At 44.5% G+C, this 15,514-nt stretch overlaps 1 protein-coding gene across 2 annotated transcripts in view; it reads left to right on the forward strand.

Annotated features, from left to right (window-relative positions):
• The window catches only part of SMARCC1 (SWI/SNF related, matrix associated, actin dependent regulator of chromatin subfamily c member 1), a 99,837-nt gene that overhangs the window by 37,951 nt on the left and 46,372 nt on the right, over window positions 1-15,514 (forward strand). For both annotated transcript variants that reach the window (XM_053359513.1, XM_053359514.1), the window contains exons 16-19: window positions 2,670-2,783; window positions 4,016-4,169; window positions 4,836-4,949; window positions 8,144-8,203. In XM_053359513.1, the coding sequence (XP_053215488.1) occupies window positions 2,670-2,783; window positions 4,016-4,169; window positions 4,836-4,949; window positions 8,144-8,203 (442 nt within the window). The remainder of the gene's footprint in view (window positions 1-2,669; window positions 2,784-4,015; window positions 4,170-4,835; window positions 4,950-8,143; window positions 8,204-15,514) is intronic.

Raw genomic sequence — 15,514 nt, forward strand, 5'->3', positions numbered from 1 at the left:
GATGACTTTTAAAAGTAAAATAGTTGTTTATTGCTTTGACATCTGCTGGGAGGGCGTTCCACAGGGCAGGCGCCACTACCGAGAAGGCCCTCTGCCTGGTTCCCTGTAACCTTACTTCTCGCAATGAGGGAACCGTCAGAAGGCCCTCGGCGCTGGATCTCAGTGTCCGGGCTGAACGATGGGGGTGGAGACGCTCCTTCAGGTATAATGCCTCGCAAGACGAAAAACTCGCAAGACGAAAGGGTTTTTGGTTTTTTGAGTTGCTTCGCAAGACGAATTTCCCTATGGGCTTGCTTTGCAAGACGAAAACGTCTTGCAAGTTTGTTTCCTTTTTCTTAAAACCGTTACCACCCAGGGTGCATTGCTTGAAGAGGTGCAGTTGCACGCGGTGTGGTAGCCTTTTTTGAGGTTTTTGAAGACTTTGGTGATTTTTGAAGCTTTTCCAAAACTTCTTTTGAAACCGTGCTTCGCAAGACGAAAAATTTGCAAGACGAAAAATCTCACAGAACGAATTAATTTCGTCTTCCGAGGCACCACTGTACAAAGTTAGTGTTGGAAAGACGGGTTTGGAGAAACGCGGAGTTTGTGTCAATTTCATAAGGATTTCATGCCATGCTGAAATTCTCCGTGTTTTGGGCCGTATCCAGCTGCAGCTCTGCTGGTCCAACAGACCCCCATGAGCAGAACAGATCTTCCTCTTTTGTCCTCTCCAGCCCCTCCTCACACCGTCAAAATCCACTCCTGAGGCTTGAAATTTTGATAGAAGCAGGAGCCATGAGGCTTCTTTTCCTTGACACAAGAGTTGGGGGGGCATCTGCCCCTATTCTCCACTTTGGATGATCATAACGGGTTTTTGGTTTTTTTTTTATACCTGCAAACTGTCTCCTCTTCTGTCCTGTGTAACAGAGCTATGGGTATTCCTTATTGTGCACCAAGCAGCCTTCCTCAGTGCTTCTGTGTTCCCAAGGGCTCACTTCCAAATGAGAAGGATGGGAAGGATTATGTTGATGAACACTTTTATTGTGTAAATAATCTTATCTTGTCTTTTTCTCTCTCGATTTTTTTTATACTTCGTATCTTTGTTATATCTTTATTTTTTTCTTTTCCTCTTTTTTGTTCCTTTGGAAATTTTCTATTCTCGACATAATTTTCATTTTCTTCATACGTAAAGAGATAGCATATAATGTTTGTATATATATGTAAATTTTTAATCAATAAAGAATGAATTTTTTTTTTAAAGCGTCCACTTCCAAAGCCTGATTCCCTCCCCCTCTCCCCCCCAAAACAATAGTTGGATGGCTTTGGGTTCTTGTGCCTGGCCTGGCCCCTCCGGGCGGGGAGGTTGGAGCTCCAAATAAAAGATATTTTGCCAGAGGCTGTAGGTTCTGAGATGCTGTTTAAATCCAGTAATGCAGGAGAAAGAGGCCTCCCTCAGAGCCAGTGCTGAGAGGTTTTGCTGCCAGGCATCTGGCTTACATCCAAGAGAGTAGTTTTAACCTGCACTTTTTAAGGGATGGAGGCACCAAGGGAAGTACTAAAGAGACACAGCTCACCTGGGCTTTACTTTGCATTAGCTTATTTTTTCTGTGCAAAAATGAAGTGTTTAGAAGATGAATCATTAAGTGGGCCAACAAGATAAAGAGAAAATGTATTTCCTTTACATAATGAAAATAGCTGTTGGATAATATTTTCCTGCTTTCTGCCTCCTGAGCTCCGTAGTTTCTATCCTGTATCCCTCTTCTTAATGTTTGCTGTTCTCTCTCTCCAATTTTCCTTTTCTTTTCTGCTTTTTGTTCTCGCCTCCACCCCCCACCTGGTTCACCATGGAAGAGTGCGGAAGGAAGCAGGCTGATGTCCCAGTTGGTCTTCCTCAGCTGCTCTTCCATGTGTGAAACCTTCTCAGGCTTACTGCATAAGGGAAGTGGCCTTGGAATAGCCGGCACCTTCCTGCCCCAGAGGCGCCCTCCTTGGTGCCCCTCTAAGGCTCCACTGAACTGAAACTCAAAACTTCTTCTGACGCCTGGGTTGTAACTAAAGGTATGTGTCCTATTAGTAAACCGAGGACACCCAAGTAGATGAGACACGGCATAAAAGCTGCACATTGAAGCCCTCATTTTCCTTTTTTTTTTGCTTCGGTCCCTAGTCAAAGCATAACAGGAACTGGTTTTTGTTTGAAATAGGTCAGTGTGTCTGTTCGATTCAGAAACTGAGATTGAAGGTATTTTGCTTCTCTATAGATCTGTCCTCAGACAGGTTGTTAATGATCAACCACATAGTTAAATTGTCAATATTACCTGAAAAACTGCCTCCTTCCTTGTAGTAGTTTCTTCACCCTCAGAGGTTCGGGGGTCAGGAGGGTTGGCAGCAGTCTGGGAGGGCCTTCTCTATGGTGGCCCCTAAGTTATGGAACTCCATCCCCACAGAGGCATCTGTTCATCCTGGCTTTTGACACTTGAGGTGCATATTTTTAGGGACCACCTTATCTTTGTGACTGTAAGCTGCTTTAAATTGTTTTTTTTGTATTGCGTCATAACTTGCCCTGGGACCTTAGGATGAAGGGCGAGTAATTCAGCATCGTAATAGCCTTCTCTGTTAAGGAGACCATAACATTCTCAAGTGACTCACATTGGGAAGGTGTATCCATATTATGTCTGTGGATTTCTTTTCAGATACTTGGCTTACCGCAATTTCATGATTGATACGTATCGCTTAAACCCTCAAGAGTACTTGACTAGCACTGCCTGCAGAAGGAACTTGACTGGAGACGTTTGTGCAGTAATGCGGTAAGTCTTGCTCTACTTGGCTGCGGGTGGAACAGGATCTTAAACTCAGCAAAGTGTTTTTTTATCATCCTTTTCAAACTAAAAATCCCATTGTTCAAAACTTCAGAGCTGGGGAAATATTGAGGGATGAACACATTAATGCTTGAAAGACGAAGAACATGTATACAGCCATGCATTTTCTTACCTGCTGCTTTTTCTGTCAGCTGACCTGGAGAGTATCCATGCGCAGTGTGGGAAATGGAAGGAAGAAGCTATTCTTGCTTATAGCCTTTTCTTTCTTTTTTACAAAGTGCTCCAGGCACCATCCCCATCTCTATGGTCTAGGTTAAAAAAACGTCTGATAGCCTAATATAGATTCAATAGAGACTGGTTGGAAAGGTGTAGAGATCACATGATGTGATCAAGCCACTCATTCCCAGCCATGATGTCAGTTCTGAGTACTTATTGGTGTCAGTCAAGCATTTGGGAAAGAACGTCCTCACTATGTACTGTGTTTTCTGATATTCTTTCCACAACCTGTCAGCCATCTCAGAATCCAGTGACTACACATTATTACTATTATTGGCCTGCAGAAGGGTTGCATTTTATGAAATGCCAGATTTACTCTATCAAATGCTCATTCAATAATTTTGCTTTCCTCGGTTATTTTAATTTTAAATGTTTATAAAATCAAAATCAGAATTTAAACAATGCCAAAAGAGCATATAACCAGACCAACGTAATAAAGCGCAAAGCCACAAAAAATCCAGTGTTTGGTAAGCCAGTCGAAAGAGCGAGAGTTAAAATTCAATTCAAACCAATTGCCTGGCACAATAACCGCTTCATAATTTGCCTAAAGGCAAGTGAAGAGGGTTTTTCTCACCCTTCAGCAGATGGGGAGCCTGGCCTGAGGCGAGATGAGAGAGCTGCATGAAGTAATGGGCTTCGTGTGCCATGGAGGGGGCAGAGGTGTGTGTGTGTGTGTGTGTGTGTGTGTGTGTGTACACACACATGCATGCAGCATTCTGGGAAGTTTTCCCCAAGCCCAACTGAAATGAGCTGAACAAGAGTAAAAGGAAAAGATGGGTGTGGAGCTATTGTAAGATGCTTCAGGGCTAGCTCCCCAGTTACTGGTCTTGAAGTTACATAAGTCCTTCTATTCTGAAATGTTCCCTCTTTCTGACCCACTGCCTTTCCCATTCTGATAACTCTTCCTTCATTCAGACTTTCGCTCTTTTAATGTCACCTCCTAGGGTACATGCCTTTTTGGAACAGTGGGGGCTTATTAATTACCAAGTGGATCCCGAAAGCCGACCCATGGCCATGGGGCCTCCTCCCACCCCACACTTCAATGTGCTTGCCGACACTCCCTCGGGACTCATGCCTCTTCACCTTCGGACACCTCAGGTAAAAATCCATTGCCATCTTGGAATGCCTTTGCCCCCTACGAATTGTAGCAGGGCCAGCTGCCTCCTTCTTGGTGTTACTCAGGAATTCTAAGCGACCCAAAAAAACCAGTGCAGTTTTGGAAGGTTCAGTCCGCCACCTTGTTCAAAATGGTGGCCAGTGGTATCCAAACATAGAGGAAAACCTGTTGCACTTGGGGAACTTGAAATTTGGTCACAATATCATTAAGAGGGGCCCAAACGCGTAGCAAGCAAACAGATTTCCAAAATAGTTGATACCATCCAGACGCCGAGGGGCAAATGCTAAGAACTTTTATATAATTCTGTTTCACCCCTGATTTTTAGTGCCTTAGAGAGTTGCCCCTTTAAAACAAAAACAAAAAAACTATTTGCAAACATTAGATGGGATTCACAGTTGCCATGTGGTCCTGCAGATGGATCATAGAAGGGATACTATAGCTGTTTTTCTTAATCTGACAGATTGCGAGAAATTCTCCTCTTGAGCATTCTCAAGTAGTGGTGGTAGTAGTAGTAGTATCTACTATAAATAGCACATTTTCAGCATTCCACTTGCACTTCCCCAGTAACATAGGCTGATTAATATGACTGTTCTGATGCTTTCATATCCTGCCTCCTGCTCTCATCCTTTTTACATTTCTTTACCCAGATCCCAGCTGCTCAGCAGATGTTGAATTTCCCCGAGAAAAACAAGGATAAACCTACTGACCTGCAGAACTTTGGGCTTCGTACAGACATATACTCGAAGAAAACATTGGCAAAGGCAAGGCACTAGATATTCTCTTTCCTTTCCAGACCCCTGCCTGCCCCCCTTGTGTTATATATATGTAATAATAATAATAATAATAATTTGATATTTATACCCTGCCCATTTGGCTGGGTTTCCCCAGCCACTCTGGGCAGCTTCCAACCGAATATTAAAAACAATACACCGTCAGACATTAAAAACTTCCAGAGATGACGGTTTCTGTGTCTTGGGCACCCCATCAGCAACTTAGTAGTCAAGGCTATGTAATAATAATAATAATAATAAATTTTATTTATATCCCGCCCTCCCCAGCCGAAGCTGGGCTCAGGGCGGCTAACAACAATAAAACAATACAAAAGTACAACACAAACAACACTCTAAAATCATTCATTATAAAATTAATTAAATTCAAGCCACTGGCCACCATTGGGCCAGAGCTCCGCGAAGATTGCCGAGGGAGGGAGTCAGGCTGTGCCCTGGCCAAAGGCCTGGCGGAACAGCTCTGTCTTGCAGGCCCTGCGGAAAGATGTCAAGTCCCGCAGGGCCCTAGTCTCTTGTGACAGCGTGTTCCACCAGGTCGGAGCCACAGCCGAAAAAGCCCTGGCTCTAGTTGAGGCCAGCCTAACTTCTCTGTGGCCTGGGACCTTCAAGATATTTTTATTTGAAGACCGTAAGTTTCTCTGTGGGGCATACCAGGAGAGGCGGTCCCGTAGGTACGAGGGTCCTAGGCCGTATAGGGCTTTAAAGGTTAAAACCAGCACCTTAAACCTGATCCTGTACTCCACCGGGAGCCAGTGCAGTTGATATAGCACCGGATGAATGTGATCTCGCAGCGAAGACCCCATAAGGAGTCTCGCTGCAGCATTCTGTACCCGCTGGAGTTTCTGGGTCAGTCTTAAGGGCAGCCCCACGTAGAGTGAGTTACAATAATCCAGTCTGGAGGTGACCGTCGCGTGGATCACAGTGGCTAGGTCAGGGCGAGAGAGGTAAGGAGCCAACTGCTTAGCTTGGCGGAGATGGAAAAATGCCGCCTTTGTTATAGCTGCAATCTGCGCCTCCATGGAAAGGGAGGTGTCGAAGATTACACCCAAACTCTTAACGGACGGTGCTGGCACTAACTGCGCCTCTGAATGCCAGTTCCTGGGGGTCATTAGTGGGCTCTTGCATTCATCTCCTACTTGTGGGGTTCCTGGAGGCACCTGAATGTTGGGAGATTCAAGTCAGACATACTTCTTCACAGAGCACATGTTCCAACTATGGGATTTGCTACCAAAAGATGTAGTAATGACCACCAGCTTGGACCAGTATCGGAGGCAGTATGCCGCTGAATTCCAGCAGCTGCAGAACAATGCTGTTTCACTTGAGTCCTCCTTGAGGGATCCTCATAAGGTTATCTGGCCAGCCACTGAGAAGGAGGTGCCTGGCTAGATGGGCCTTTGCCTGGTCCTGCAGGGGTGTTCGTACAATGCAGGAATTTCCTTGTTGCCCTCTGCTTATGATAGCTCAATAGAAATACATGGCTGTCATTAAATATTCAGACTTGTGCCCCTGTGATGTTTGTGTACCATGCACAGAACTTCTACACAGTCAAATCTTTATAAATGCTGTATGTTTGGTTCAGAACAGCTGTTTCTTTCTCCCTCTCTCTCTCTCTTTCTCTCTCTCTCTCTCTCTCTCTCTCACACACACACACACACACACACACCCTATTGATCCTTTTTCTGGCTTTTTTAGCAACAAGAATTGATGCTAATTTTAAGGCTGGGGTGATATTTTCCTAGAATGCTAAATATTTATGAGCACCTGTAGAGAATTCTGGGAGATTAAATGGGCATTCTAAGCATTGCTTTTGATTGCCATATTTGGGAGGAGGGAAACAAGCAGATGTTGGGACAAGGCATGTTAGCCTTCCCCTGTACTGGGGCCCATTTATTTAGCTGAGCTTGTCTCAGTCACTTGAACACAGTCTTTGCTGGCATGTTGCATTTATTAAAATTTGACGCAGGTTGTGCATTCCTGTTATCTCTGAGTTGCAGAGAATTGGGCTGATAGTAGGCTAATCTACTCTTGGTATTTGAATTAGCAGCCATATCCTAGTATCAGTGCAGGGTGTTGTATGAGGGCCATTTTGCCTTCTTTCCTTCTCTGCAATCCTTCCTCCCCCACGGGACTATTCTCCTTTGTAGGCTGTTGCTAAAAGGAGAGCTCTTGCACTTTCCCTCACTTGTTTGAACATTGTCTTAAAGGGAAAGTGCCTGCATGCAGCGCTTCTTCCATTACACAGATCCGTAACCTTAGAAATAGTTAACCCTCTATTCTGATCAGATTTCCTACTGAGCGAGTGTTGATTGCTTCTGGGATTCTTGCCTCAACTGCTGAGTCAGGCTGCCCCGAGGAGCAGCAGTCATCTTTCTCAGTAGTGGCGCCTGCCCTGTGGAACGCCCTCCCCTCAGATGTCAAACAGATAAACAACTATTTGACTTTTAGAAGACACCTGAAAAAGAAGACTGGAAAAAATTTAAGGACTATTTACAGACATATTGCAAAATTAAGGAATGTTGAATGATGTTGGATTGAAATTGAGTGGTTTCTAGCTGTAATGATATAAAGGAACATGGATGAAAAAAAGGGTTTGGATAGAAAATAAGGTGATATTATAAGCTGTAATGCTTTAAGTTAAGGATTTGCTGAACAAATAATCCGAAATGGAATACAAGAAGGGGAGGTATGAGGAGGTCAGAGAAATTTGTTATTGAAAAGTATGTCTTATGAACTATATGGTTTTTTTAATCTTTTTGTTTTGTTTTTTTGTTTGTATAAAAAATTGAAAACTTTAATAAATATCTTTAAAAAAAAATAGAAGACACCTGAAGGCAGCCCTATATAGGGAAGTTTTTAAAGTTTGATGTTTTATTTTGTGTGTGTGTGTGTAGATTGATTGATTGATGGAAGTCGCCCAGAGTGGCTGATGGGTGCCATACAAATAATGAAATGATGATGATGCAGACGATGCAACTTGCAAGAGTTTATCAGGTTCTCCTTTGACATGGCATGTGCCACTAGGGCTTGTCTGTGTTTAGGGAGGCCCCTTCCAACAAATAACACACCTGTGATGGAACAAATTGCCAATCCCACCTCTTGACAATAATAGCCGTACTCACCTGTGCACTGGGTACATGAGTGAACTGTTTCCCTTCTCCTTCATACAGAGCAAAAGTGCTAGCGCTGGGCGAGAATGGACAGAACAAGAGACCCTGCTGCTACTTGAGGTAAGAAATTTTGAGGGGGGGGAAATTGGGGAATTGTGATGGTGGGGATGCAGAGAAAAGGAGGCTGCTGGGTGACATTTGAATTGGTACCTAGTTTCTGACTTAAATTGAGTTAATATGTTTCTGGGTGACTTCTTGTATAGGACAAGGCTGTCGAGTAGAGAGCGGAGCCTTTTCTGCAGTGGCTCCCCATTTGTGAAATGCTCGCTCTCCCCCAGGGAGGTTCGCCTGGCACCTTCATTAGATATTTTTAGGCACCGGGCAAAAACGTTCCTCTTCAACCAAGCATTTGGCTGATTAATATCCTACAGACTTTTACATGTGCCTGTGGGAAGGGGTGTGTGTGTTATTGTTTTGTGGTTTTGGTTTAATTACTGTGTTTTATCTTGTATTTTATTCCAAACTGCCCTGAGATCTGTTGATGAAGGGTGGTACATAAATTTAATAAAATAATAATAGTATAATAGTAAGCAATAAGTAAAACATGAGTCCTTGGTTGTCAGCTGTATGGCTATAGAATTGTTGATGGTGTTTTGTTGCAAAGCTGTGGATGAACCTGAAAGGAGTCGATGCAAGAATCTTACAAAAATAGAATTGTAGATTTGGAAAGGACCCCAGGGTCATTAGTCTAACCCCCCTACAAGGCACCCATGACAGACGGCTTTAAAACCTTCCATCAAGGAGAATCTGCTACCTTCAGAGGGAGTCTGTTCCACTGTTGATCAGCTTTACCATCTGAAAGCTCTTCAGATAAGTTGGAATCTCCCTTTTTATAATTTGAATTCAGTGGTTTGAGTCCTACCCTCTGGAGCAGGAGAAAACAAGCTTGCTCCATCATCCATGTGACAGCCTTTTAGATATTTGAAGGTAGCTATCATATCTCCTCTCAGTCTGCCCTTCTCCAGGCTTAAACATACCCACCTCCCTAAACCATTCCTCCCTCCCTAAACCGTTCCTCATAAGGCTTGGTTTCCAGATGCGATGAGGCCTTTGTAATCTTGCTGTACAGAGCCTTAGGTTGTGTCTCAAAGCTGCTTACATACATACTGGAATTTGTTTAATATTATCTATCGGCAGTTCTTCATTGCAAAGGCTGCTGAGTGATGTACAGTTTATATGAAGAAACTGTAATGAAATCTCTATATAAAATGTTAAAAGTGCAAAAGGGTAGCACTCATAAAATCCAGCAGAGCTATAAAAACGAAAATAAAACATGCTCTAAAATATGCTGCAATGGCTAGGCAGCTGAAAAAGACCCTCTTCCTTGTGCTGAAGAAGCATCAAAAGTGGCACCAGGTGATCTGCTCTGGAGTAGGTGTTACTAATGCAAGGCACCACGATGGGAAAAGTCTTCTTCCTAGGCACCCACCACCTCGCTTTAGGTGATGGGAGGACCTGGAGGAGAGCCTCCAATGAACAAATGTTTCAGGCAGCCTCCAGTAGGAAAAGGCCGTCCTCCATTGGTCCTCAGGCACAACAGGCAGTCATCGTTCCCCTCTACATGAATGAGCCTGCTTGGGCTTTTGTGTTCACTTGCCCCCCCCCCCCAGTCTTCCATATGTCAGGGGAAATTAGAGGATTCTGCTTCAGAGTTTAAACTAGCCACAGTTCTCCATGTTTTGATCCTGATTTGTTCTCACCTAAATTTAAACAAACCATGGGTTTCCCAAGTTTGGATGTTAAGATAAATGTATTATAAATATAGGAGGATTAGAAAAAAAATACGCTGATGGCTCCTAGCTGTAATGTACAAGCTCAAAGCTCACCATGGTTCATTCACATAGCAGGAAACCATGGTTTTCTGTCAATGCTAAACCATAGTATTCTGTTCCTACCCAGGCCGTCCTCTCCATCATTGGGCGATGGAACAACAACAGCAACAAAACCTTGCACACTGCCTGCCCTAGTCTGAAAATAAGAGCGTCTTGATATTTTGCATGGGAGGTCTCGATGGTATTTCCAGTCAATATTTTCTCCATATCCCCCGCTTTCCCCTGTTGACGTTAATTATAGCCGTGCTGTGCTTTTGTCTCGCTTTTTGAAAAGCAGAGCTTAATAGCATTTTGAGTTTGGGGGAGCAAAGCAGAAAAAGAAAAAGCATGTATCTGACTTGTATTCCCCAAGCATTTGTGGAGAAGCGTCAGACTGGGCTACTGCTAGGTCAACTGGCATTAAGTAAAAAGGCACAGGATGAGGCACGGATAAAAAGTGAGGCAGGCAATACTGGGCAGCGAGCCGTGGTGAGCTGAGTGTTGCTCAGACCAAAGAGGCAGGGCTGAGCTGGAAGCTCTTGCAAGGGGTCGCTCTAGTCATGTGATGTTCTAGTCTGTTAGGTGTGTTCATTGGCTGTTGCGGGGTGGGGGCTCGCCCTGCATATTTGCAGCACCCACCCTGGCAAGAGCTCACACATGCATCCTGCCTGACGTCACTGTCACCTTCTTGTGGGGTGCAAGTTCTTCTGGGCCACGTGTGCAGTATTACGACCCTTGCAGATTTTTCATTGTTCAGCACTGGGTTTGTAGTAAACACCAGCTGTGCTGTTTCTCTGAGCAAGCCTAATTTCCCCCTGTGTTGCTCCAACACGGAGGCTTTCAAGATCTGTGCTCGCATATGTCGTGGCTTAATATAAATGTGGAAGTGCTGGCTGACTTTGGTGTCTGAGCAAGCCAGAAGCCCTCTTGCCAGACGAGAGGGAAACGGTAGCCGCTGGTTTCTGACAGCGCAGGCGGCTTCCTGCTTGGCGGCAAAGCATGCCTTGTGCTTACTTGAGTAAATCAAGTTGTCTAATCGGCAAGAGCGGTCAGGTCTGGTCTTTCTCTGCCTAGCCCACGTTGGGATTGCAATAGCTCTGGCAGGCCAAGCAAATCTCCTTCGGTTTCAGGAAAGCAGCCAGGATAGACTTTCTCCTCTTGCTTAGGAAATCACCCCTGCCTTTCCTGAAGAGGAGTTTAGTGGCATAACTTGAACCTGAGTGGGGTAGGGAGGGAACACACAACCACCTGAGCAACTGAACAGTCACCATCCGGCTCATTGCCGTCTCCACATGCCACCTGTTCCCTCATGGTACGGTAGCTAGGTAAAGCTTCCCCCTTAATAGCAGTGTGGATGTTAGAGTACTAGCAAAAGGGGGAGGCAGGTTCTGTCTTATAAATGGTGCACTCACTGTCTCTCCCTGATTTCTTGAATACGTAGCAGGAGCACTGTCAGTGTGGTGTAGTGGTTAAGAGCGGTAGACTTGTAATCTGGTGAACCGGGTTCGATTCCCCGCTCCTCCACATGCAGCTGCTGGGTGACCTTGGGCTAGTCACACTTCTCTGAAGTCTCTCAGTCCCACTCACCTCACAGAGTGTTTGTTGTGGGGGAGGAAGGGAAAGGAGAGTGTTAGCCGCTTTGAGACTCCTTCGGGTAGTCATAAAGCGGGATATCAAAGCCAAACTACTACTACTACTACTACTACTACTCTTCTTCTTCTTCTTCTTCTTCTTCTTCTTCTTCTTCTTCTTCTTCATTGGATGGGGCAGCATAACAGAATTCTGCTTCCATACAGAGGTCCATTTTACATGAAAACATCTGTGTTACTTCAGGATGATGAGGTTGACACTGCATTGCTTATCAACACTGGGATGCCGTGTATAAAATAATGTCATTTACTGCACCTTACGGTGTCCGATTGTGTAAAGCAGTCGTGTTGATAAGGTTATTTGCAGCGGCAGCATATCTTACACTTTCATTGCAGTTAATAGTGCGAATAGCCCGGAACAGCGATTTCCAGAAAGATAGAGTTATGTGGCTTATTTGCAGCCCAGAGGTGTCAGTTGATCTTATACTTCCATATTTGAAAGGAGGTGACAATGATATCAGTGGCGCTTGGGTAAAACTGAACTGTTGCTATGCAAGACGGCAAGAAAGCTTCAGAGCAGCTAATTCATAGGAGGACCATCTTGCTAATTCATTTTTGACAGGGAGAGAGCCCAGCGTCTGTACTATAATTTAGCTCTCTAGACACAACTGCTTTTCCCCCTTTCTCTCACACTTTTTAACATCCAGATAAAGCAGTGAAGCGGATATCAGTTTCTGTTTCAACCTCCAATAGATGAAGCACGTCCTTTATAAATTCTTAGAGTGCCTTCGAGGAAGTGCATATGTCGCAAGCTTCAAAAAAATAAATATCCAAGTTGTCCCTTGCCTGCCGGCCCTTTATCTCTTTGGCACGGAGTCAGTTTCCCCCCTCCCTGCAGGTTAATCACTGTCAGATCTCAGCAGGCAGATAAATGAAGTTGTGTTACATACATGTTAAATTCCACAGAACACAAAAGGAAACGTTATTGGCTTTCTTCTAAGCAGTAAGACAGCTGAAACAAGCGGAAATCAAGGTTGCCATAGGGGAAAACATTTATGTGCCCGGTTAGAAATAGTGCTGCACAGAGTGGAATTCAGGTGGAGCAGATTCTTGGAAGCCCCCTACTCAGTTTGTGACCTCTCCAGCATCCTTTGCCTTCCAGGCTCTCCTGGTTACTGACTAAACCCAAGAACATGTTGTATCTGTAGTTGTTAAAATAGAGAATGTGATTTGGCGCAGAAGCCAGTTCTTTCCCAGCTGCTTCTCCTAGTCCCTGACTCTTTGCATTTACAGTGTCAGTTGTTTTTTAGCTCCATTCACACATTTCTTCCTTCTTAGAGCTGCTTCGCACATTGTGTAGTGTAGGTGTAAAACATAATGGCAACAAACATGCTCTCTAACGTTTGTATCCTGCGGGTGTATTAGTGAAGAAATTGGGATTGGCTGCAGCTGCTGACTAAGCGTACATTTTGCTACCACATGTTATAAAAGCATTCGCTGCCCCGGCCTTTCCAGAAGAGAACACCAAATTCCAAATACAGCAAATAAATCTCACAGGAACTCATGCCAGTAACATACAGCACACAGATATATGCCTTATTTGTTCCTGTTGCGAATCTGGGGTGTCTTTATTATGGACTTCTAGTCCCTGGAACTTGGATTGCGTCTTGTGATAGCTATACAAGTCTGGCTGTTTCCATGTGGAATGAGCAAGGTGACATTGGATTTTGTAGAACAGTTGACATGATGGCTGATGTAGGAAAGCTCAGGTAATCAAATTGTCAGCAGTTGCTTTCATATAAATTTTTCGGTTCTTACACTCCATATGGGAGAGAAGACTTGGAGGTCATGTTTCTCTCCAGAGAAAGAGAACCTGTTGAAGTCCTTTTTTATTTTTATTTGTACCCTCCAGTACATTTGACAGGTATGCTGCCTTTCCTTTTTTTAAAATTTGTAATCATTTTGTGCAATATTTCCATAAAAATCAAAGTGTTTGCACTACACTATTCTCCTTGGTACCCTCCCTCACCTTAGGGAACATCAGTTCACTTTCCCTTTCCCTTTTCAACATGCTCTAGATGAGATCTGTTGCATTTCAGATGGGAAATAGAAACAGGATATCTCCATCTACCAATTCTGCCCTCCTCCAGATAATTATATTAAATTCCACAACTTATTCTAGGTGCCATAGTTCCAAAATTTGGAGAAAACACAAGCTGGAAGAGATAATTCAGCCACACAAAGCTTAGAAGCCAGCAAATAAAGGGAACAATCTGAAAGTTTACGCCTTCAGGTGATGGTTTACGTCAGAGTGGAGTCATATCAGGGTGGGGTGGGGACAATTTAGATGAGCCAATATGAATCAACCCAAGAGAAGGGACTACAGGAAGGAAGGACACAAAGAATATGTCAATAATAATAATCTTGGCAAGAGACGACGCTGTAGCATGGACTAGTAGATTAGAGGTAATTGTAAACCAGGCCAGAGATGGGTCAAGAGAGATGGAAGGCAGAAAAGGATTGTTGCTCAAAGGAAGAGAGATGGCAGTGAGACATGCAATGCATTTGAAAGGTGATAGGAAAGATTATAGTAGAGAAATTGGTGCAAAGACCAGTGAGGCTAAGGTCAAGGGGCAGGTTGTGGGACTGGAGGTGGCCAGGGAAGGAGGAGAGAGTTTGGAGTCCGATTAGCAACAGCCACAATGATGGACACCTCTTGGCCTCATTCTAGAGAGGGTAAAGCCACATGCTGGTTGCCAATGTGTTTTGAAGTAGCAACTCTCAGATCCAAAGCTGAAATGCTAGGCTGGTGTAGGCCTTACTTTGCTGAATTTTGTTTCTGTGTTCAGGGAAATATATGGGTGGGGAACCTGAATCAAAGATAATAATGCAGCAGAAGTTTTAGGCATGTTTCTGAGGTCAGAGGATCTAAATGACAGCGCTTGGCTACCTTCTCTTCATGTTTCAGAGTCAATGTTGTAGAAGGAAGGGGTGGTAAAAGATCCCCAAGAGTGGCTGCTGCTTGGACATTTTTTGCCACTAGGAGAGTTCAGAAATAGCAGTGATGGCCCAGCAGTACCAAAGACTGGAGGATGGTACTTCAGGGCAAGCTTACACCATAAATGCTTGTCTCCAATGTTCTGGCCTGTCTCTGACTGCTTGCTATACTGAAAAAAGGCTCCCATTTATCTCATACAATAGAAGGATCCTGCTATCAAACAAGTTGCAGAATGTATGTAGTTTTGGTCCAGTGTAATCACTTTTGACACTTGCCTTGCCGGTCTGGTAACTCAACTTCTCTGAAATAAACATTCTTAGAATTTCTCAGCTCTTCAAATTTGTTCTTTTTACACACATTTGCTATTATTTACCTCCATTGAAAGACGTTCACAAAAATCAAAATACCGTATTTTTCGCCCTATAGGACGCACCGTCCCATAAGGCGCACCTAGTTTTGGGGGAGGAAAATAAAGGGGAAAAAATTATTTTCCCCCCAGGTGCAGGGCTGGGGCGGGGGAAGCCCGAGCTTCCCCCGACCCCAGAACAGGCAACTCTCCGCAAGCCATGGGAGCCCGGCGCCGGGCTCCCGGCCTTGCGGAGAGCTGCGCGAAGCCTGGGCACGCTGAGCTCAGCGCGCCCAGGCTTCAGCATGCAGGCAACTCTCCGCAAGCCGCGGGAGCCCAGCGCCGGGCTCCCACGGCTTGCAGAGAGCTGCGCGAAGCCTGGAGAGCGAGAGGGGTCAGTGTGCACCAACTCCTCTCGCTCTCCAGGCTTCAGCGAAAGCCTGCATTCGCCCCATAGGACGCACACACATTTTCCCTTCATTTTTGGAGGGGGGAAAGGCGAAAAATACGGTATTTCTTTTAAAAGAGTGGTCACATGTAGCCAAACCTCCCCACAGCTTACTAACACCTGCTTCTAATCTCAACAGGACCACAAATTGTTTCTATTATCTGAACAAATGTTTAGTT

Source organism: Podarcis raffonei, chromosome 12 (assembly GCF_027172205.1).
Source record: "Podarcis raffonei isolate rPodRaf1 chromosome 12, rPodRaf1.pri, whole genome shotgun sequence".
NCBI classification, from domain to species: domain Eukaryota; kingdom Metazoa; phylum Chordata; class Lepidosauria; order Squamata; family Lacertidae; genus Podarcis; species Podarcis raffonei.